Below are 23455 nucleotides of genomic sequence, written 5' to 3'. Positions count from 1 at the left end.
TTTTAAGATAAATCTCACTTGTGACCACATCTTTTACTAGGATGAGATTGATGCATAGCTATCATATTAGGTATGTGTTACAAATAAAAAAAAATTATTTAAACATAAATTATTTAGATTGAATTTGTTATCTAATATAAGTATTTCATATGTTTTGATAGGTTACATGGATGTCATATACAAATGAATTGATACTTTCAATTGTTAGAATGGTGACAACCGACTATTTTCTTGGTTTTTTTTTCTTTTTGCTATTTTCTGATAAGTTTCTCTCCCTTTTCTCTAATTCAGGGACTAAAAATGGTCAAAATAAAATTTTGTATAAAAATAAACTTTTTAATGAATTAGCAATATATTTTCTTTGTGTTTTACTTTTTAGTCCTCTAACATTTAATTTAGTACTTATACCATAATTCCATACCTAATTTCATCTAATTAGGTTATAAAAGGATATGATTGAAAGAGTAAGAAAATTTAGAGGAAAAAAAAAAGCTACATGGAAAGATATAATTGAAAAAAAAACTAAAAAAAAGAGTTCATTATTCTTATAATCACTGAAACTTCATGAAATTTACTAATTGTTTTAGTGCATATATGTGTAAAAGTAAAATAATAGTATTTATTTAATATTGAATTATATTTATATCAATATTATACATAAGCCTTACTTTCTATATTGGAAAAAAAGTTACAACATGTGTATAATCAACTCAATAGTAAAAAATAGTTTTCTTCTCATGAGGTAAAAGTCTTCAAATATTTTATTATTAATGAAGAATACTTGTACAAAATAAAATGATGGCTATGAAAACAAACAACACGATAGTTATCTTCTACACACACACACGTAGAGTTATCTACATATATATTAAACTTTTTTTTTACCAAAGTTATATATTTCTTACTATAGCTCAAGTTTGAAAAGAAATTTAAAAAATATGAGAAAAAAATAATAATTCAAGTCTAGATCATTAGAAAATAATAAATACAATACTTCAATATTTAAGATATGTCTTACATTATAAGCTATACCATACAAGATATCCAATGGTACTTTATAAAGTTATCATAATGCAAATTAGATATCTAATACTAATGATTTAAAATCCATTAATGGATATATTTTCATACTTAAAGAAGTATTTATGTTAGAAGTCCTCCAAGCAAAAATAAAAAGTAAAAAGTAAGATCCATGATGAAATCAATGTTTATAGTTCTTGATATGGATAAAAAAGCTAAGTGGCTTTACAATTTGATAGAGGATATTTCAATGTTCGTCAAAGCCAATGCAAATGATTTATATACATTGCAATAGTCAAATAATGATTGAAAGATACAAACTAGTGTATATATAAATCTAGACATATATATCATAAACATAAACTATTAAAAACTTGCTTTCTAGTGGAATTGTTTTCATTGATTATGTAAGGTTAAAGAAAAATATTATAGATTTGCTTACTAAATATTTAACAAGAGAGCTTATACATATTCATCAAGAAGAATGTGATTAAAGCTTTTAAAGATGAAAGAGTGTCATGATAGTAACCTTATTTTAATTGAGTAGAGATCTTATGATAAGTTTTAAGAGAAAACTAAGTTATGTGGCATTTTTAATAACATTTATAAATAATAATTTCATGTCTATTCTTATAATAAAAAGGGTTCTAGTTGCAGCATGATAAAGGTGAAATGTGCTCTTATTGATTTTTATATTTTGGTTTACTAAGTAAAATATAGAATATTTATAATAAAAGATCATTAATATTAGTGAGAAATGTAACCTTTTTTTTTAGAATTTTGAAAGGTTGAATTCTCTAATTACTTATTAAACCAAAAGTTGTTCATGACCATAATGAACACAATCATTAGGGGGAAAAAAACCTTTAGGTACAAAACTATATGATTCTTGTTGTCTTGGTTTACATAAAAGGCTAAAATAGTTCTACGATAACATGTTCACTAATTAGTTAACTAAATCCAATGATACTTTATTAAAAAAAGGTTCAAAACCAAAAGTTGTGTATCTCAATGTAGTGTTCTATCAATTCATTTTGTCTTTATGAATCTTGAAGTATTTGCATATTGGTCAAACAATTTTCATTTATACAGAGGATTATTAGAATCTAGTTTTAAAACATGATCATATTTGAAGCCAAATTAAAAATAGGATCCACTAGTATTTTGGGTTAATACTTGGTTGAAATTATTCTCTAACACAACTATGATAACATAAAACATTAACATACTCAAACCAATTATGAATGAATAAGAAGTTGATCTCATGAACCTTTGGTTATTGGTATGTTTTTACAAACCTAAAAAACCTTATTCAACATTAAAAGATTATAAATTTTTCTTATAGTTTATATATAAAATTTTCCCATGACTTATATAATAAAGTTGAAAAGTTAAAACTAGATCGATGAAGCACCAAAGATTTTAGATGAGAGAAGCTTTCTAGGCTAAATGCTTTAAGCTTAGGCCATACAAGCTCATTCTCTTGGTTTGACTCAACATGGACTTGAGCCAAGGTCCAAGCCTCATATTATTATAAAATAATTTTTAGCTAGCCCATTGATAACATGTATGATTAGTTTCTTTCCACTACCTGAACAATTTGTTTTAAAGGGAAACAATTGTATTTAAGGCAAGCATTATCGAGTTTTATTTTATTTTATTATAGGTAATTAAGGATAAAAATAGTGGAAAATTATTATCAATAATTAATTAATTTTTCATTAGTTTTGGTTTTAGAACTCAATATAAAAAAGAGTGTTGTTTTGCATTATAAGTTGTAATCCTCTGCCTTTATCTCTTTTGTTTTTTCTGCCTTATTTTCCTTTGTTTTTTCTTTTATTCTAGAGCTTAGGTTCTTGTATTTTATAGAGAAATCTTTATAAGTTTTACTAAGTTCACAGACCTTAATCAACAGTGCAACTATTTGAGGTAGTGTTGTTAGAATTTTAGAAGGCTAATTTCATCCAACCTGTTTGCACCAAGTGGTGGGCAATAAACTTTAAGAATAAAGAATATAATCCTTGGTAACATATGATTTTAAATCTTTGTTATTCATCCTAAGTTAAGCAAGTATACTAAATATTATGTTTAAGATTAAATATTCACTTTAATTTTGAGATATATTGTTCATGATTAGTTTAATGTTTGCATTGTTCTTAAGGTTGTAGTGTTTATTCTTACAAAGTTATATGGTATTTTAAATAGTAATGTTATGTTTTAGCAAAATTATTTTGTTTCAAACTTAACATGAGAAACTTCAACCAATTATTACTTAAATTAAATATTATTATACATTATAATCAATACTGTTAACAAAGAGGGGCAGCTAAAAATTAATTCAAGCAACATTCATAGGGTAAAATACATACACACATATACAAATAACATCATAATATAGCTGAAATGAAAGCAAGAAACCACATCTTACCTCAATGTTGTCCACGAATCGAAGGTAGCCAAAGTCCAATAACAAGTGTTCCTGGCGGGCAATTTAATTTAGCAAACGAAATTTTTGTTTCAAAATGCAATTCCATTACAGCTTGTTTCTGCGACCGAATGCATTTAGTTGTTATAAGTTGCAAAGAGACAAAAAAGAGTTTAGAAAAAAATCAACTTTTTCTTGTTGCAATCCCTTTACAAAGTGGTTGTCATTTAGTCTTAATATTCTAAAGCTGCCCGACTGATCATGGCAGCCTTAAAAACTGATAGTGAATTTGTGTCGAAGCACTGATAATGCAAACCAATATGGACTAAGATTTAGAGGCTATGGGAGAGGACACCTAAATTTATGAGATGTTGTTGAACATTGCAAGCACTCATCATCCCATAAGACAACGTTGCCGAGGAAACTTGCGTTCGAAAGGATGGGATTTATTACTAGAAAATTAATAAATAAAAATAAAAATATTGATAGAATTGTTTTATTAATATATTACAGTAATATTTACTAATTAATTAAATCTTTTAGTAAATACTAACATAAAAAAACAAACACTACAATAATATGTAAGTTTTATAAGCAAAGTTATAAGAGAATGACTGCATATACTATTATTATTATTATTAACTCATTGATAAAATTACTAATAATATTCTATCAATAATATATAATTTTAATAATAAAATTATATATAGTTCTATAATCAATGATATGTTACATTATACTGAAAAAATTATCTATGAAATGAAGTGGATTCATTTTTTAGCATTAATTTTTTATTTATAACATTAATGATGATAAATTTATTAATAATGGATTTATTGATAAATTAGAAATTACTAACTAGTGTTTTTTAATAGATATTTTTCATTTGTGATCTATAGGTAAAATAATTATAAATAAATTATTAATAGAAATACGGATTGAAATTTTCGTACATGAATGATGAGACCATTACCAATGATTGAGACGATGGTGATGTAATTCCTCGTTTATTCTATGCTTCTTGGATAACTTCAAACCTGGTTTTCTGAAATAATTATGATTTATCTAAGTCCAGACGTGGATGCTTTGTTTTTTATAGGATTACAGACATGGACTTGGTCTTGATACGACTATAGAATATACCTTAAATAATAAAAAAAGAAGAAGAAGAAAACCTAATGTTGGAACAAGAAGAACTATAAAAAGAAACTTGTAGGGTCTGAAGATTAGGTTAGGAAATTAGCAATAATGGTCTCAAAAAGGAAATAAAAAATAAAAGAGTATAGAACGCTGTAGCTAAGTGATGACAGCCATGGTTTGCTCTTATATTCAAGAGTCATCATCACTATATATCAATTTCAACATAACGTGTCGTGGCCTTCACAAACCTTGTGGATGCGTGCTCAGAGAGAATTTTCACAAAATCAACACACAAATAATCTATCCAATAATACTTGACATAATTTTACCATAATCCAAGATCTATATATATATATATATATATATATATATATATCAACATGTGTACAGGCAGGTTTTTTTTTTATAAGTAGAAGTTGGCTCATTTAGCATATCTTAATTAACCCAAATACATTTAATTGCTCAAGGGGCAAACTATCTTGAAGGTCTACGTGGACGAGTTATTTAAAAAGCTATAAACATATTATAACAGCTTCCTTGAGCTCCTGCCCAAAGTTTAAAATTTAATAGAAATATTTTTTTATATCCAAAATATTCTTAATTATTATTCCAAAAAAGGTGGTTAATATATATGATAGGAAAAAAATAACTACAATAAATAAACCAAATTTTAAAAAAAAAGGTGATAACAAAGATTAAAAAAATGCTTATAAGGAGTGAAAAAATTACAAAGCTAGATAATAAAAAATGCTTATAAGGAGTGAAAAAATTACAAAGCTAGATAAATTTCACAATAACTTAATGTTAAAAGAGATTGGAACAAAAATAATAAAAAATAAAGTGTTTTGAATTAACCCGAACTAGTATGGCAAACTCAAAACCATGTCATGAAACCAATGCTTATCAAGAATGAAAAAATTACAAAGTTCAATTTCAAGATAACTTAATGTTAAAATATGAGATTAAAAAAAATAATAAAAAATAAAATGTCTTGAGTCAACTCGAGCTAGTATGAAAAACTCATAACTAAGGTCGTAAGGCTGGGTCAACTTCATATAAAGCAAATTGAAAAAAGTAATGATAATCAATCCCCAACAATTCAAATATAAAATGATAAAAATAAAAAATAAAATTTGTTACAAAAAATGGCCTAAAAAATAAAACACCTACAAATATAGATAAGATCGTCAAACCTTGTGAGTCAGATCATACAAATAAGATAACTTAATAAAAAGTAAAATGAGAAAAATAATAAAAGTTAATTTTAAAAAGAACTCAATTGTGAAGGATGAAATTAAAAATAAATATAAAAAAATTACTCAAAAAAATATATAAGTCAACCAATCAAACTTGTAACTTAATTTATGAGATCAAGATAGTTTGATTGAAAGAAAATCATGAAACCCATTTTGAAAAATAAACAATGTAACCCATGTTAACTTTTTTATCATGGCTTGAATCGCTATGTTATAGCGTTTCATCTGAAAAAACCACCAAACTTAATTTTCAACAAATCAAATATCAAATGATAAAATTGAAAAGAAATAATTATACCAAAGAAAAAAAAAGTAACTAACAGAATTAGAAACAAATTTGAAATAAAAATAATAATAAGAGGCCAACCTAAAATTTTAAATTGAAGGAAGGGATTGAAAAGAAAAAATAAATTTACAAAAATATTAAAAAAAAAAAAGAAATCAAAATCAAAATAATAAGGATTATATTTGAAAACAATAATAAATTATGGTTATGGATTCAATGATGAAATTGAAAAAAAAATCTAAATTTAATTAAAGAATTAAGAATAAAAATTAGAAATAAAATAACAATGATAAAAATTTAAATATTAGTAAATGAGAGGATAACTCTGAAATTTTAAATAAACAATGTAAATATTAAAAGGATTAAAGAGAGAAAAAAATAATTATAAGTAATACAATGCTTTTTAATAATTACACGTGTCACCACACACCAAATGAGACGTCTCGACTCTTACATTGCCATCATGAGAATTATTGTTTAGATGTCAAGTGATGTTACATATACCAAAAGATTATGGATTTTATTTGTTGGCACGTGCAGTACACCCCAATCAACTTTGATTTTTTGATGATATTTTTTAATTTTAACTTTTTTATTTACATTTGAACTCACTATGAAAAATTAACATTATATTTAAATCATTATTCAAGTTTTTCATGGGTTTTTATGGGAATATTAATATTATTTTCAATTATTATATATTTAATATGAAAAAAACAAATGAATATTCAATTAAAATAGAATTTAGTTCTCTTAAATTTTTTAATGGCTTTTTTTAAATAACATTATCACATTTGTTTTTCACTTTAATCCTATATAAAATACTCAGACTTTATTTGAATGTTTTGTTATTAATTTTTTTAAACCAAGATGGATTTTTATTTAAAAAACAGTACTTGCAATTTTATATAACTTTACCACATTTTAAAGCATGTTTTTACTAAAAACAATTTGGAGTGCATTAATAAAAAAAATATTTAGATAGGAGAAATACATTTTTTCTTCTCATTTCAAATAGCTAAATTTTGTTTCATTAGAGTAAATAAGAAAAATTAAATATGTTCACATTGCACGAGATTAGATATATTAATTATTATTCAATTATTGATTTATTTTTATAAAAAAACACACGTTAAATTTTCAATTTGCACTTCAAATTAATATTTTTTATATTAAAAAATAAACATCATCTACATATTTTTATATATTATAAATTAATTTTTAATTCTATCCACAACCAAACACAAAACACGTACTAGGAAGGTGGCTAGTTGTTTTTAGATCATTTTAGAACAAAATTAAGTCCTTTTTCGGTTCAACTTGTTAATAAAACATTCAGAACATACTTTGTCGGTGTGTTTGGATTTAATTATAATGGGATGCCGAGAGTGTGTGACACTCATATGGTGTCCTCTCGCTATTTTTCTTAATCCACTTGATAATTAACTTTTCTTCGAAAAAAATAATATTATGAAATTGGTGTTGGTGACATTTCCTCTGCCAAATAATGGAGACCAAAATGATTTAAAGGGATATCTGTTAACTGTTTTTTTTAAGTGTTTTTTATTTAAAAATATATTATTTTTTTATTTTATAAAAATAATATTTTATATTAGTACATTAAAATCATCTGAAAACATAAAAAAAATAAATTTTAACTATACTTTTAAAATAAACTATAAAAATAAACAAAAACTTAATTATCTGTAAAATGGTGCAGGTCAATCATAATATATATATATGCTGATCCGAAATTCTAAACCTAGATTGAGAGGCCAACCTGTCTTCACACCATTAAATGGATATAACGGCGAATCGACTGGAAAAGGATATGTGATTTTGAGTAAAAATTATTATTTTTGTCTCTGGGTTGAACTATACATTTGAAAGATTTAAACTTTGTTTGTTTCTTAGGTTTTTATTTATTAAAATATTTGTTAGTTTTTTTTTTCTAAATCCCAATATATCATTTGACAATTTAAATTCATGAAGAAAATCATATAACGAGAGATTCCATAGAAAATCTAGATGTTTTAATAAAACAAAAATGGTCAACGAAAATTATAAGAATAAACTATAGATTTTCAATAAATTAATTTATACTTGTATTTAAAATCTAGAGACTAAAGAATAACCTGTAAAATGAAAAACTCATTCATTGAACAAATTCAATGGAAATTAGTGGATTAATCACCAGCGGCAAGACTTTTTCTTCTGTTTCTCACTAATCTTAGATCGAATTTTTTTTTTACTACATCTGATTTTTTTAATCATACTTTCCGATTTATCTAATATATGTTTACTTTATTTGATATATTTTTTTCCGTAATTATTAATTGTGCCTTCCTGGGAGGCCATCTTTCGAGGTGAATTATATGAAAATTAAGGTAAGATCAACCGAACATGGGGTCAGATCATGCTAGAGATCATCCAATCAAATGAATCTGCAACCAAGAATTAAATATTGATTAAATTAAGGACATGTAAAACATTGTAGTTTGCCTGAGATTACAAGATCGATGAGACACATATTTTAATCATCTCGTCTTCTTGTCTTGGATATTGTTTGATATTGAGGATAAAATATTGTTTTGATGTGTTAATGTTAAAAATAAAATTTTAATATATTTTAAAATAAAAAATACTTTAAAATATAATCACTTCCAAAACTTAAAATTAATGAAAGTCTTGAGCTGTGTCATTGGTGCTGGCAGCTTCTCCAAGTTAAAGAATTTCAGCCGAATATTTTTTATTTTATAATATTTAATTATCATAAGGATGACTTAATTAGAGTAATTAATTGACTAAAATCCCTCTTGTGCTTCTGTGTTATTTATAAATCAATTAGAGTAATTAATTAGGTTTTTGGGGGCATAAACCAGGCTTAGAAGAATATTTCAAACTCAGACCACAGCACAAAATTTTAGACTAGCCACGAATATTCAACAGACTTTGTGTCGCAGCCTCCTTGGAACTTCTATCTTCATGTAATTCACAACCACTGGGAAAGATCCTTCACATCTGACATTTCTTCTATAGAATTTATATCCCTGATATTCATATCCATATCTTTCATTCAACAACAGCCATGATGAGAAAAGTTTCTCACAAGATGTTTGATCACCAGCAACTTTGTCGTGCCAGAACCCCTATCCTGTCTGCCATAGCATTCACTGCTACGATCTTTTTTGTCTATGCAAACGGTATCATTTCTACCATTGCCTTACTATCATCTTCTGCTAGCACCAACGAAATTTCTGGGGAGCTACATGTTCGCATAACTGAAAGACAAATCATGTCTACTGTCATTAAGCAACCACTTCGTTCTATGCAAGAAGAGATTAAGGAAGTTGATCGTAGTGAACATCAGAGTTCTGTAATTCCGCCTTTTAGCCTCACAGTAGAAGAAAGAATCGAATGGTTTCGGAAGAAGGTGCCGGAGTTTGAGATTTTGAAGTCAAACAACCTGACCAAGGAATTTCTCGGTCGAGTTCTTGAGTTTTTCAACAGTGAGTGCGATGTTCAATTCTTCATGACATGGATTTCGCCGGTAGAATCCTTTGGAAGAAGGGAGTTCCTGGCCCTGGAAAGTTTGTTCAAAGTCCACCCTCATGGTTGCTTATTGATTCTATCAAGAGAGCTGGATTCCATACAAGGGTATAGGATTCTGAAACCACTTCTTGACCGCAAGTTCAAAGTTGCTGCAATCACACCTGACTTGTCCTTTTTGTTCAAGAACACCCCAGCTGAAACTTGGTTTGAGGAGATAAAGAGTGGGAACAAAGACCCTGGTGAAATTCCTTTGGCTCAGAATCTATCAAACCTCATTAGACTTGCAGTCTTATACAAGTTTGGAGGGATTTACTTGGATACAGATTTCATTGTCCTGAAAAGTTTTGCTGACTTGAGGAACGCAATTGGAGCACAAAGCATTGATGTGTCCAGGAGTTGGACCAGATTGAACAATGCGGTTCTTGTCTTTGATATGAACCATCCACTTCTACTCAAGTTCATAGAAGAATTTGCTTCGACTTTTGATGGAAACAAATGGGGGCATAATGGGCCCTATTTGGTTTCCAGAGTAGTGCAGAAAGTGGCTGAAAGACCGGGGTATAACTTTACAATCTTGCCTCCAATGGCATTCTATCCAGTTGGCTGGAACAGGATCGGTGGTTTTTTCAAGAAACCAGAAAACAAAGTAGAATCAAGATGGGTAAATGCCAAGCTACTTCAGCTAAGTGGGGAGACTTATGGGATACACTTATGGAACAGGCAGAGCAGTAAATTCAGCATTGAAGAAGGAAGTGTCATGGGTAGATTGATATCAGATCACTGTGTAATTTGCGAATACAAATACAGTTCTTGAAGAAAATCTATGAACAGAAATGTGTAGAGTATGGCTGCACCGGTACAGAATCATCAGACGCAGAATCAACAGGATCCTCCAGTTGATTAAAAGACGAGCACACTCGTCGGTGTTTTACTTGTTTTCTATGTTGATTCCATTTATCTCCCTTTTAATTATCTTTCATTATTTTTTTGTTCCAACGTAAATAATATAAAAACAAATCTCTTGCAACGAAGTTGCAAGATCATTCTTTCTTCCAAATTATGGGCAGCTGATTGTTTCGTTCAACATTTTGATTTTGTAAAAAAAGGTTATGATCTTTTCTTTTCTTGAACAGGAAACGAACTAAGGTTACATTCTAATTTCAGGAAATCTTACCACAAATCATAATCCTAAGCCTTTTCACTAGACCGCCTGAATCTCCATAAACGAAGTCCTGGCAAACTCCGAAACGATTTTTTCCTGGTTAACTTGCGATTGCTTTTCTTTGCCTTTCCATCCTTGGATTCGTAGTCGCCATGCCTGCTGCTGCCAGAAGTAAAGTTACTAGGTTCATCGGACCCAGAAGTCCCAGTCTGTCTGATGGATGCCCATGGATCAGTATCACTGCCCCATAGAGGGATAGGATTTATTATCGGCGAGCCACTGGAATCCTGAAAATGGGTTGCCAAACTAGTGTGCTCCATGTCAAATAATCTCCTCAGAGATAGGCTTTCAACTTTCATCAAGTCCGGCACACTGCTACTTTTGAGAGAGGCAGAGAATGAAGAACAAGATGCCGCTAATTCTAAAATCCATGAAGAGATTTAGGAAAGCCGGCCATAGCAAAATGTTGTTCCTATTCTGTATCTTTGAGAAATCAAAGTGGGCACTTCGGGCATAAAAATACAAGAGCAGAGATCACTTGCCTAACGCTAGCAAATCCTTGACACTTCTGTAATAGACAGCCGCAGTTGAAATTAATCACTCCTGAACTTGGAAACGTAATTGAATACGAAATAATTATTAAGGGTTACTTCGCAAACAAGCCAAGCCATCGAAAGTATTCGTCAAACCACGAACACAAGGAAAATAATTGCAGAAAATCAGAAATAAAGGCAGATGAATGGTTGCGTCCAGATGAAAACAATACCATCTTCAACGCGTTTCGCTCATATGACAGAGTTCAATACTGATAATCAACACAACAGGATTTTCTTTTTCTTTTTTCTTTTTTAATCTGGTAGGAAAAATTATACTTATTAAACCTGGAGTAAAGCCTGAATTTACCTGAGTTAATTATTAAAAAAAAATTAAAAAATTAAAACAATAATACTTTGACCAAAAAAATATAAATCAAACGTCCCGTCAAAAGAAGACCATTCATGCTGACACATTTAGACCATTAATGAGAAATGCATTCTCCTTCTTGACCAAAGAAATACGCAAAAAACATAATGGAGAATTCAGAAGTCCTGGGGTGTCCTTTTAGCTGGTTAGAAACGTTTCTGATAGTCATTTTACCATTTTTCATCTCAAAATCCTCGCTCAAAAACCAACGGCCGTGGCCGAACCTACTTCATCATCTTAAAGAAGAAATGACTATGGTAGCCATAAGATGGGCTTGGTCACCGAGTAAAGTTACTTCCTAGGGCGTCAAGTTAAGAGGCTTCCACAAGATTGCACTGGCAGAGTAGATACGATGTCAGAACAAGGGATACAACAACACCCCTAAAATATGACCTCTGTAATTGATAATGTCGTGGAGGTTAGAAAGGAAATAAATAAACAAATCCAGAAGCAGATACAAATTGACAGAAGAGTTGGATGGTATAATCCAGGCACTTGACTGTCCATAGATCTGTGGATAGAATCATACCTGCTGTCGATGCCTTGAGTTTGCATACCCAGATTATACCTGACGAAAATTTGCAGGTTATAGAAAGGAGCTGAACATGGATATATTTTATAGCAAGCTGCATTTGTGCACCTACGTTGTTTTGGACTTGATTATTAATTAGGTAGTTCCAGAAGAGGATACCATGCCAGTTGACTTCAATAGTAGATTATTCGTGTCTTTCGAAGGATTATGGTATCTGATAACATCCATGTCTTGAACATCATCATCCAGAGGTTATGAGAGTATTAATCTCCAAGTTATTGCTTGATTTAAATGGCAGTCAGATCAGAAATGCATAAGCTAGCTCGAATGAATAGATTCAGTTTGGAACTAAAGCTTACAGTAACTACTCTTGGCTTCGAAAGAGAAACGAGATGATAACAACTTATTCAGGCATTTTAAAGATGCATTAATAAACAATCCCCTCAAGACAAATGTACAAACTCCTGGTAAAACCCGTCCAAATTGGATAAATCTGATGATTTTGTTAGAAATAATTGTCTAATCCGGATGTTGAATCTCTGTTCCTAGATATTCATCAAGTTTTAGCGAGTCTTGTCTGTGAGGTAATTCTTATCAGTACATCAATGTTAATGGCTGAAAAATTCGTTGATTCACCCGAAAGCCATCTACTAGGTTGGAGAGCTTCTAGGCTCAACCAGTTCCGTGATTGACCATCACTAGGAACAGCAAGTAGCATTTTGATCCTGGAACCAAATAACGGTGACAATCTCGTAAGCACGTAAACCAAATGTATAAATTTCGCAGTCATATGTCATATTATCCTTCGACTGATTTTAAGAATTTACTGGTAGATTAAAATGTTAAACAGGATATTGTACCATTGCATGCAAAATAAGATACAATGCAGTAAAAGAAATGGAATACCTCAACGAAAAAGAAAGAGAATTCATGAATGCTAGGGTACAAAAACCAGAATATAAATTTATATGAATGCTAACTTAGAAAAACCAGAATATAATTTAACTTCACTAAACGGAAATCACCCTTGTTGAAGTTGTAAACTTGTAAAATCATTAAACCAATCGTACCAAGATAAAAATCTAAAAGATGTACTGATATCATTTCCCGAGGTTTTTGAAGATGAGATGGAATCAATAAAATCATCAAATTTATGCAGAAACAGGATGAAACATGAGGTTTTATAGCATACCAATAAACCAGAATATCATCTTGAAACCCGCAACTACGGATATAGTTTGTCAAATTGTAGCAGGTTTATACCCCCATAAGGAGTCCCCAACCAATCCATTCTGTAACCTGCATTACAGGGCTTAAACGATCATAAACAAATGTTTATATTCCACATTTATGCAGATCAACCACTCTATGATTTTTATTAAATGACTTGTCACGTTTAGAATGTTCAAACCCAGACAACTTGTTCAGATTAAGCTACACAAATTCTTGCCATTAAAACCATTCCATCCTATGCATGTATTGGCACTTCAGTGTAATTATCATTGGAGTTCCTCAAGAAAAATTTCTCTTCCACGAAAATTCTATCCCAATTTACTTTTCAAGACATTGAAAAAAATTTATCTCGAAATTCTAATTACCAGCTAAGCAGCCATACTGCCAAAAATCAAATCTTAACCTCTTGATTTAATGCTATATTCTTCATGATCTATGCTGACAGTATCATCACTAATTTTTTCTATATACACCATAGACCTAAGAAATGGAGAAATTTTCAACCACCAAAGTATTTTTATAACCAAAATTCAACACCAACCACCACTTAGAAGCATACCACTGGTTGCCAGGAAGCAAGAAATTGGTAAATTTAGATGTCACAAGAAAAGATTGGAAGGTTCAGGGGAAAAAAAAAAAAAAAAGCTGCCAGAACTCAATATTCTCAATTTGAACGACTTGAGCAAGAAATCTCATGCTCAAGATCTGGAAATTTTCGACAATAAGTGCACTATAAAGTTCCACTGGATGTGGCTTTTCATTAGCAAAAATCTTCAGAGCAAGGGAACTCTCAGTCGTGGACGCTCTGTTCAAAAATAACCCTCATGCAGACTTGATTGTTGTGTCAAGATATATACGGACTCCATACATGGCTATAAGCTCTTAAAACCTCGCTACAAGATCTTGGGATCAAAGTACTAGCTCCTACTTAGACTTGCCCTTTCTAGGAAAGAAAAAACATAGTAGAAGCTTGGCTTGATGAGATAAGTTGGAGGAAAGATACTGGTTATCATTCCACTATCTATCGATGTTTCCTATTTAATCAGGGTAGTGGTGCTTTACAAGTATAGAGGGGTTTTACTAGGACATAGATTACTCATTCTGAAAGAGTTTGTGGGGTTGAAGAATGCAGCTGGGGCTCAAAGCATAGATAAAGGTTTCAGTGGACAGGAATGAATAGTGCAATATGATCCTTGCTACAAATCAGATCTCCTAGCCAACAAATTTGCTGCAACTATTAATAAAAATAAACAAGGGCCACGACGGGCAGTACCTGACCTCTAGAGTGATTCAAAGAATATGAAGCGTGCCGGGTTATGATGGTACCATAAACTACCTACGGCTTTTTATCAAGCTAACCAGATTTAGATATGGATGCTCTTTTGCGTGCCAGCCAATGGAACTGACTGTGGATGGGGGGACAATGTGCAGTCTGAAAGGCATTACACCTGTGAAACAAGAAAACTAGAGATTAATTATCAATGAAGGAAATTTCGTGGATAGATTAAATTCAGATCAATGTGTCTTCTACCTGCACAAATAAAATTATGGAAGAAATTTTTTCTCATAATAATCAAGATGAAGTTTTTGTAGTTGACAGTATTCGCCTGAAGCAGAGCAGTGGACCAATCCATAGAAGCCTCTAGTTCAGAGAACAAGCACAACCTCTATTCCTGCACTAATCTCTTTAATGAAAGGGTATTGAATTTTCATTTAAATTTTCTCTCCTTTTGATTTGTTTGTGTTGGTTATTGGGTTAGGTGTAGTCCGTCCATGATAGATGGGCCTAATCCAAGTTATTAGAGAAGTTACTGAAAAAAGTAACCGTCTCCTCTAATCATATATAAAGAGACATAACTCATATGAAATAATATAAGTTTTCATTATTGAAAGAACAAAGTTCTATCTTTCTCTTCTCTCATCTTGATTCTCTGCATTGACTTGACAAGATTTACAAAGACGTTCGTACTGTAAAATATCACTTTGGTTCTAGTAATTGAAGAGACACTGAAGTAATTAATCTAAGAATAAGAAAACGAATTTTCACAAGTAAGTTTTTCTTTCCGATCTACATTGGTATCATAGCCATATTTTTTTTTAATATTGCTTTTATGCAGTATATCTACTATTATATGAACGGTAGATGTAAATTTTGTGTTAAAAAAATTCTTTTTATTGAGAATTTTGAATTTATAAAATTTTATGAAGTAATTTAATAATAAATTTGTCTTTTCTATAATAAATTAGAAAAAAAAATTTGCATGGTAACTGAATAATTTTCTTATCAATTCCTGTATAAATTGACGATGAAAATGAAGATAGGAATGTTTTCATTTTCATTTTCAATTTACGTAGTCAATTGGAGTTATTTGATAGTTAATTAATTGTCATTTGATAATTAAAAAAAATTAATAATAATTATTTTTCGGCAATTAAGTGAATTGATAATGAAAACTAATTTCCATTTGATATTCCCATCAGGTAATGATTTGGTAATGGAAATTGTAAATTTCCATTTAGCTACATGATAACTGCCATTTGGCAGTTATTAAAAAAAAATTGAATGAACACATCTTTTAAAAGATGTGTGGCAGCTAGTATATATTAATAATTATTAATATTAACAATAATATTTAAAAAATTAATATTTTTTATTAATATAAATTGTTAAATAGTAGTGTCAATTTACTGTTAAAATAAATTACTTAATTTTTTCATATTTTTTTAATATATATGATGATACATGCTTTAATTAAATATTAAATATAATATTTATGTGCTTTTAGAATATTTTGTTGTTGTGGATAGGCAAGAACAAATTAATCAACATTGGTATCATTTGTTGGGTTATACCTTTAATCCTGTTCACAAAATTCAAGAGCACATTGATTATATGTATCATTGAATGAGCAAACTGGCTATAAGTGGTGTTTATAAATTCTACATAGAATATCAAATGTTAATCGTTCTCAATTCTCTACCTGAAGAATGAATGCTGATGCGACTATCGTTGGAATATAGGCTGGAATCCTTAGATTTCAACAATCTCGCAGATGAAATGCTACTTGAGAGGGAATGTTAGTATGCCAAAAAGGGTATACGACTCACTGGAAGAAGCGCAGGTCGTTTGGATGCTGCTGCTAAATTCATTCCATGGTTTGAGCAAAATGAACTTGGAGGAGATGACTTTTATGAAGTAGATGACGTAATTGGAGACACTACTTATGTGCCTAAAATATAAAATAATTCTGAAATTTATTATTCTTAATATTGTATTTAAAAAAATGATTGGTTATTTAATTGTGAACTGAATATTTATGTAATTCAAGTTTAATTACATTATATGCATATATATGATAATATCTGCAACCATATTAGTGGGAGTTGTTAGTTGAAACTAATAATTATAATTTTGCACTCGTTTAAATTTCCAATAATAATTAGACCATACAAATAGAAATTGATTAAGTGTTTAACATTCTTTTCATTTCTATTGTATGTGTTAGATTATTATTTATTTAATTTGGAATTGAGTGGCAAAATATATCAATTAAATTGTACTAAATACTAATATTTGTAATTCTTGTCAATAAAGCTTAATATGGCTGCATCTAAGAGTATTATTGCTGATTTGAACCATGGAGACAAACTAAGTGAAAAGAATTACGATGTTTGGCATCGTAAAATTAAGTATCTCCTGGAAGAGCAAGAAATGCTGGAAACAATCACACAACCGATGACTGAACCTGAGCAAGGAAACACTGCTCAGCACAAGCTTGATATAGAAGCATATCAAACCTATAAACGCAAGGATCGTGTAGCTTGCATTTTGATATTGAGCAGCATGAGAAATGATATAATGCTACGTTTTGAAAGGCATTGTTCAGCTCAATCTGTTTAGGATGCAGTAAAGATTCAATATGGAGGAACCTCCACTATTAGACTTCGTTAGTTAACCCTCAAATTCAATGGATATAAGAAGCGTCAAAATCAAACGATGAGGCAGCATCTTACAGTCATGTCTAACATGATTAGTGAATTAAGGGGTGTTGGGCATGAGATGACTGATGAACAACAAGTCCAAGCAGTTATCCGCTCTTTGCCAAGTAATTGGGAACACATACATGTTAACCTTACCCACAATGACAACATTAAAACATTTGACGATGTTGCTCGTCATGTCGAGGTTGAAGAAGATCGACTTCAAGCTGAAAAGCCTATAAACGAGGCTTTTATATCTGAAATAAAGATGCGTGAAGCATATGGTTCTAAATATAAAAAGGGTAAGGCTAAAGGTCCCAAATATGGCAAGAGAGGAATAGAAGCAAGTAGTAGTGGACATAAACGCAAGCGTGGGAAACGCGGCGGTAAGAAAGACAAGAATATGAATTGTTTCAATTGTGGTAAACCTAGTCACTTTGCTCGTAACTGTACTGAGTCAAAGGTAATGTTTAACCACAATCATCCCTCTAACTTATACGTTAGCAGTTGTTTATTGCTTGCTAAATCTGTTCCTTTTTGGACCATAGACTTAGGAGCAACTGACCACATAGCAAGGGATCGAACAACTTTTATGGAATTCCATCGAATTCCAAAAGGAAGTAGATATATATATATATATATATGGGGAATAATGCTTCTGTTGCTGTGCTTGGGATCGGTACCTACAAACTGGATTTGCGGGGTGGTTGCACACTTTATCTTCATGATGTGCTCTACGCTCCAGAAGTTCGACGGAATCTTGTGTTTGTTCTTACTTTACTCCAATTGGGCTTTAAAATTGTGTTTGTTGGTTGTTGTGTAAAAATACATCTAGATAATATTTTCTATGGTTCTGGTATTATGGTGTTAGACACCGTTAATGTATCTATTAATTATGATGCTTCAATTTATATTATTTAAAATTCTAGTACTATTAATGATAGTAATATCATAACTTGGCATACTAGATTAGGACACATTAGGCAAGATCGATTACATTGATTAGCAAGAGTTGGTCTTTTAGGATCACTTTCTAAAGAGAAATTGCCCGTTTGTGAGCATTGCCTTGCTGGAAAAGCAACTAAATTACCATTTGGCAAAGCTAAAAGAGCTAGTAGTCAATTACAACTTATTCATTCAGACATTTGTGGTCCAATGAATGTTAGAGAAAAACATAGAGGAAATTATTTCATCACATTTATAGATGATTTCACACAGTTTGGTCATGTTTATTTGATCTCATATAAGTCTGAAGCATTGGATTGCTTCATTCGATACACCAATTTGGTGGAGAATAGACTAAGTGTCAAGATCAAAACTTTAAGAACTGATCGAGAACGTGAATATTTGTCTGAATAATTTAAAAACTTTTGTTATGAAAAAGGTATAGCTAGACAGCTAACTATTCCTTATACTCCACAACAAAATGGTGTAGCAGAAAGGAGGAATAGAACCCTATTTGACATGGTTAGGTCGATAATGGTGCATTGTTAACTGCTGCTTACATACTTAATCGTGTGCCTTCTAAATCTATCTTATCCACCCTATATGAACTATGGAATGATGTCAAACCTAATCTAGATTATTTCCATCCATGGGGGTGTGCAACTTATATTCACAATACTTCTCATGAATATGGAAAAATTGATCCTAGAGGGAAGAAGTGTATCTTTATATGATATTTTTAATATTCCAAAGGATTTGTATTTATTGGTGAAAAAGCTGATAAAAGAGTGACGGAGATTGAATCGCATGACGTTGTATTCTTAGAAAAGGTTTTTTCAAAGACAGGTGAGGTTGAAAAAGATTTTCAATTATATGAATTGAAAAATCTAGATTATGGCATAACAAGCTATAAAATAGAGAACTTAGATGAAATTTTTAATCCTCCTAAACATAGTGGGAGTGATATTTTATCTATTCCTACTCTCATGGAGCAAGATCATGAGCAATCTTAACCTCGAAGAAGTATTCATGAACCAATTCCTCGTTGTCGATTTGAGATTGAGGGGGAAGCGTTCATGATTACTCCACAAGATGATGAAGAACCTAAAACATTCAGTCATGCTCTATCTGGTCCTAAAGCAAGTGAATGGATTAAAGCTATGGAAGAAGAAATGGAGTCAATGAAAATTAATCAAGTTTGGGACTTGGTTGATTTACTATCAAGATGAAGATCCATTGGAAATAAATGGGTTCTTAAAATTAAATGTAAGGTGAACAGGTCAATAGATCTTTATAAAGCTCGACTAGTAGCGAAAGGTTACACACAAGAAGAGGAAATTGATTATGAAGATACATTCTCACCAGTTGTGAAGATTACTTCAGTTTGCCTCATTTTAGCTATAGTCGCACATATAGACCTAGAGTTATATCAAATGGATGTTAGAACTGCATTTCTCAATGGAGAACTAAATGAGGAGATCTATATGGATCAGCCTTTAGGATTTGAGACTAAAGGTCAAGCGCGCAAAGTTTGCAAGCTTAAAAGATCCATATATGGTCTTAAGCAAGCCTCTAGACAATGGAACATTAAGTTTCATCAAGCTATCCTTAAGGATGGTTTTACAATGATGGAAGAAGATCATTATGTGTATTTAAAACGTTCTAACAATAGTTTTATAATATTGTCCTTATATATTGACGACATCTTAATAGCTGGAAATAACAAAGTGATGATTGATACTACTAAAATATGGTTATCATCAAACTTTGAAATGAAAGACATGGGTGAGGCCAGCTATGTACTTGGTGTGAAAATTATAAGAGATCGCGCTAAAAAACTTTGGGTTTAACTCAAGAGACTTACATCAAAAAGATGTTAGAGCGTTATCATATGCAAGATAGCAAACCAATGGACACCCCTGTTGATAAAAGTTTGAGCTTAAGCTGTGATATGTGTCCCAAGACTCTAGAAAAAAAGGAGAAAATGTCCACAGTATCTTATGCCAATGTTGTCGGTAGTTTGATGTATGCAATAATGTGCACATGTCTCGATATATGTTATGCTGTTGGATTGGTTAGCCGATATCAATCAAACCCTGGTGAGAAACATTGGATGGCAGTCAAAAGGATTCTATGATATCTAAAAGAAACTTCAAATTACATGCTATGTTACAAAGGAAAGAAAGATTTGTGATTGATTGGTTTCTCTGATGCTGATTGGGAAGGAGATGTTGACCAATCCAAATCAACTTTAGGATGTGTTTTCTTACTTAATGATAGTGCAATACTATGGAGGAGCAAGAAACAATCCTGCCTAACCTTATCTACCATGGAGGTTGAGTATGTAGCTTGTTCCGCAGCAACACAAGATGCTGTTTGGTTAAAAAATTTCATGTATCATTTGAAAATTATCAAATCAGCATCAGACCTAGTGACAATTTATTGTGATAACACTACTGCAATAGCTGTAGCTAAAGATCCAAAATACCATGGAAAGACCAAACACATCAAAATAAGATATCACTATATTAGAGAAGCAATACACATTTCTACAAATTCTATTATTGCAGATCCACTCATAAAACCAACAGCAAGAGATGCATTTGTTAGACATGTGAGATCCCTTGGCCTATGTAGAATGTAATTAGTTTTAAGGATCATACAAAAAGTTTATAGTGATTAAGTAATGAATAAATGCTTTTAGAATATCATTTTATTCATTATTTGTTTCATGAATATATTATGAGTATCGTATAGTATAATTTGTTATAGTATGTCGATAGATTTAGATTGGCTCACTCACATGAGCAATCACCTTTAGCACTTGTAAGGTGAGTAGAAATGAGACTATTTGAGTTTTAATGCTTAAGAAACAACTTGGGTGTAGTGGGAGCAATTTTAACTCAAAATGATTATTAAAAAGTCACCTTGACTAGGACCGAGATGAGGTTTTTAAATAAAAGAATCGGCATGAATGAATTCCCGCCATTCATGTGTTTATTATGATTGAAGCCGAGTATGAAATTATTCATTTGCCATTAATAAAAAATGAGCAAATGAGAATTTCTGATTTGAAGTCTATGCATTTAGCAACAAGACTAAGACTCGTATAGTGTATTTCTCTAACAAGGAGAGCAACGACATACACTCTTTGTCTTAAGAAAAGAAAAGAGTAAGCTCCACTATAGCATGTATTTCATACTACATGTGCTAGCGACCATTACAGGAATAAAAAAATGGATTCCTGCTTCTTTATTATGTGAGTCCTAAAGATCATATCTAAGATCTAAAAAAGTCTTACCTTTTATGACTTTTGACTATATCATGAGGTGATGTATTAATGATCGCTACTTTAGAAGTATATCCTATAGTCATGGAATTATTCGACTTAAAGGAATACTCTTAGGAAAGCGAGTTAATTCAGATTTGATTGATATGAGAGTGAAAGCAAAAGTAATTTTAGTTCTATACCTGTTACTTGTATTCACCAGTCGAGATCATATCACTTGAATAGATTTGATATGATTTAGAATACTTGTAATTGTAAGGATGGATTGAGTATGAAAATTCTTAGGGGATTGAATTATATTCAGTCATGTGTAACTAAAAATGCTTGGGGTATATTAGTACACTTTAAGGAATAATTAATTATGAGGTTGATGTCTCCTATATGACCTGTATTAGGTTTATATATTGGAGCTCCTTTCACTGTGTGCTTCAGGTCGCATGGTCTGTTTGTCAAGTATGAAATTCTTGTGCAAGTTTGAGGTATAATGTATTAAAGAGATTCAGTCCTTCATAGGTGAGTGGGAGATGTTAGTTATTGGGCTAGGCCTAGTCCGCCCATGATGGATGGGCCTGATCCAAGTTATTAGAGGAGTTGCCTCCTCTAATTATATATAAAGTGACATGACTCATATGAAATAAGATAAGTTTTCATTATTGAAAGAACAAAGTTTTGTCTTTTTCTTCTCTCATCTTGATTCTCTGCATTGACTTGACAAGATTTACAAAAATACTGTGGAATATTATTTTGGTTCTAGTAATTGAAGTGGCACTGAAATAATTAATCCAAAAATAAAAAAGTAAATTCTCACGAGTAAGTTTTTCTTTCTTTCTGATCTACAGTTTGGTAACAACATAATCAACATAATTAACAAAATTATCATCGGGAATAATGTTATAGTCTAGTTAGTGAGATATAAAAATGCTCCCCGTATCAGTTTGCACATTTGCCGTCACTATGATAATTATATGAACAGCTCTTCAAAATTCAGTAATAACCATACTGTAACATTCATATATAAGTCTAATAAAAGGAGATAAATACCACAACAAATTTTATTTTGAAAACCAGTTTTCCAAAGGGTTAAATTCATATTCCTTCCTAAGGAATTGAGGATATTTTGCATCACTCCAAGCATATCTGGACAGTGAAAGAGTAGAACAGGTAAAGGAGCTGAAATGCGTGTACGGATTGCAATATATAGTCATTTTAGGATACTCCTTCAAATTCACCTATTACACAGTTTGGTTCTAGATGACTAGTAATTCCTATCTTGTCCAAGTGAGCTAAAAATGAGCCTGAAAAATCTAAAATACAAGGCAAGTTATTGAATAAACACTGAAGGACATCAGCAGTCTGGATACCTCATGAATGCATCATTGGTCATTGTATGAACCAACACCCAATGGATCCTTTGTAGAGATTCTCTTCCAAGATAAGCAGTTTCTTGACTCAAAATCAGTCCCAAACCAGTTGACATGCAATCTCCACAATGAGTACAGAACTTGAACACAAACATCAAATCAGGTCCTTCACAGAATATAAACTTGATAGCTTCTCCTTGATAAAAATACCAATATCAGATACCAAAGCAGAACATCAGAAAAGAAATATAAAATATGAAAAATAACTAGAAACATTGACCTGTCATGTCTGCAATTGAACAAGAATCAA

At 30.9% G+C, this 23455-nt stretch overlaps 2 protein-coding genes across 2 annotated transcripts; one reads left to right on the top strand and one right to left on the bottom strand.

Moving 5' to 3' along the window:
- Nucleotides 1-8990: 8990 nt before the first annotated feature.
- On the top strand, nucleotides 8991-10837 carry LOC105141779 (alpha 1,4-glycosyltransferase family protein). Its single transcript, XM_011049134.1, has one exon. It carries the CDS (start codon nucleotides 9216-9218, stop codon nucleotides 10491-10493), a length of 1278 nt encoding a protein of 425 aa, XP_011047436.1. The 5' UTR covers nucleotides 8991-9215; the 3' UTR covers nucleotides 10494-10837.
- Nucleotides 10701-23232, bottom strand: LOC105141780 (uncharacterized). Its single transcript, XM_011049135.1, has 7 exons — nucleotides 23146-23232; nucleotides 14843-15017; nucleotides 13529-13635; nucleotides 12973-13061; nucleotides 12334-12372; nucleotides 11384-11409; nucleotides 10701-11262 (listed from the first exon to the last, which is right to left on the bottom strand). The coding sequence occupies exons 4-7, from the start codon at nucleotides 12981-12983 to the stop codon at nucleotides 10868-10870; spliced, it is 471 nt and encodes a 156-aa protein (XP_011047437.1). The 5' UTR covers nucleotides 12984-13061; nucleotides 13529-13635; nucleotides 14843-15017; nucleotides 23146-23232; the 3' UTR covers nucleotides 10701-10867.
- Between the last annotated feature and the right edge of the window lie 223 nt (nucleotides 23233-23455).

The sequence above is a fragment of the Populus euphratica genome, unplaced genomic scaffold (assembly GCF_000495115.2).
Source record: "Populus euphratica unplaced genomic scaffold, PopEup_1.0 scaffold130.1, whole genome shotgun sequence".
NCBI lineage: Eukaryota > Viridiplantae > Streptophyta > Magnoliopsida > Malpighiales > Salicaceae > Populus > Populus euphratica.
Note: the sequence above shows the minus strand (reverse complement) of the source record. Positions and strands in the feature narration are given on the sequence as shown.

Excerpts from the sequence above, each read along its gene's own strand:
- LOC105141779 (XM_011049134.1), top strand. The coding sequence starts at position 9,216 with ATGATGAGAAAAGTTTCTCACAAGATGTTTGATCACCAGCAACTTTGT.
- LOC105141780 (XM_011049135.1), bottom strand. Across the intron at positions 11,410-12,333 it reads ACTCAAGGCATCGACAGCAG|AAGTGTCAAGGATTTGCTAG; the intron begins GTATGATTCTAT and ends TGTCTATTACAG. Across the intron at positions 11,263-11,383 it reads CAAGGATTTGCTAGCGTTAG|AATTAGCGGCATCTTGTTCT; the intron begins GCAAGTGATCTC and ends CATGGATTTTAG.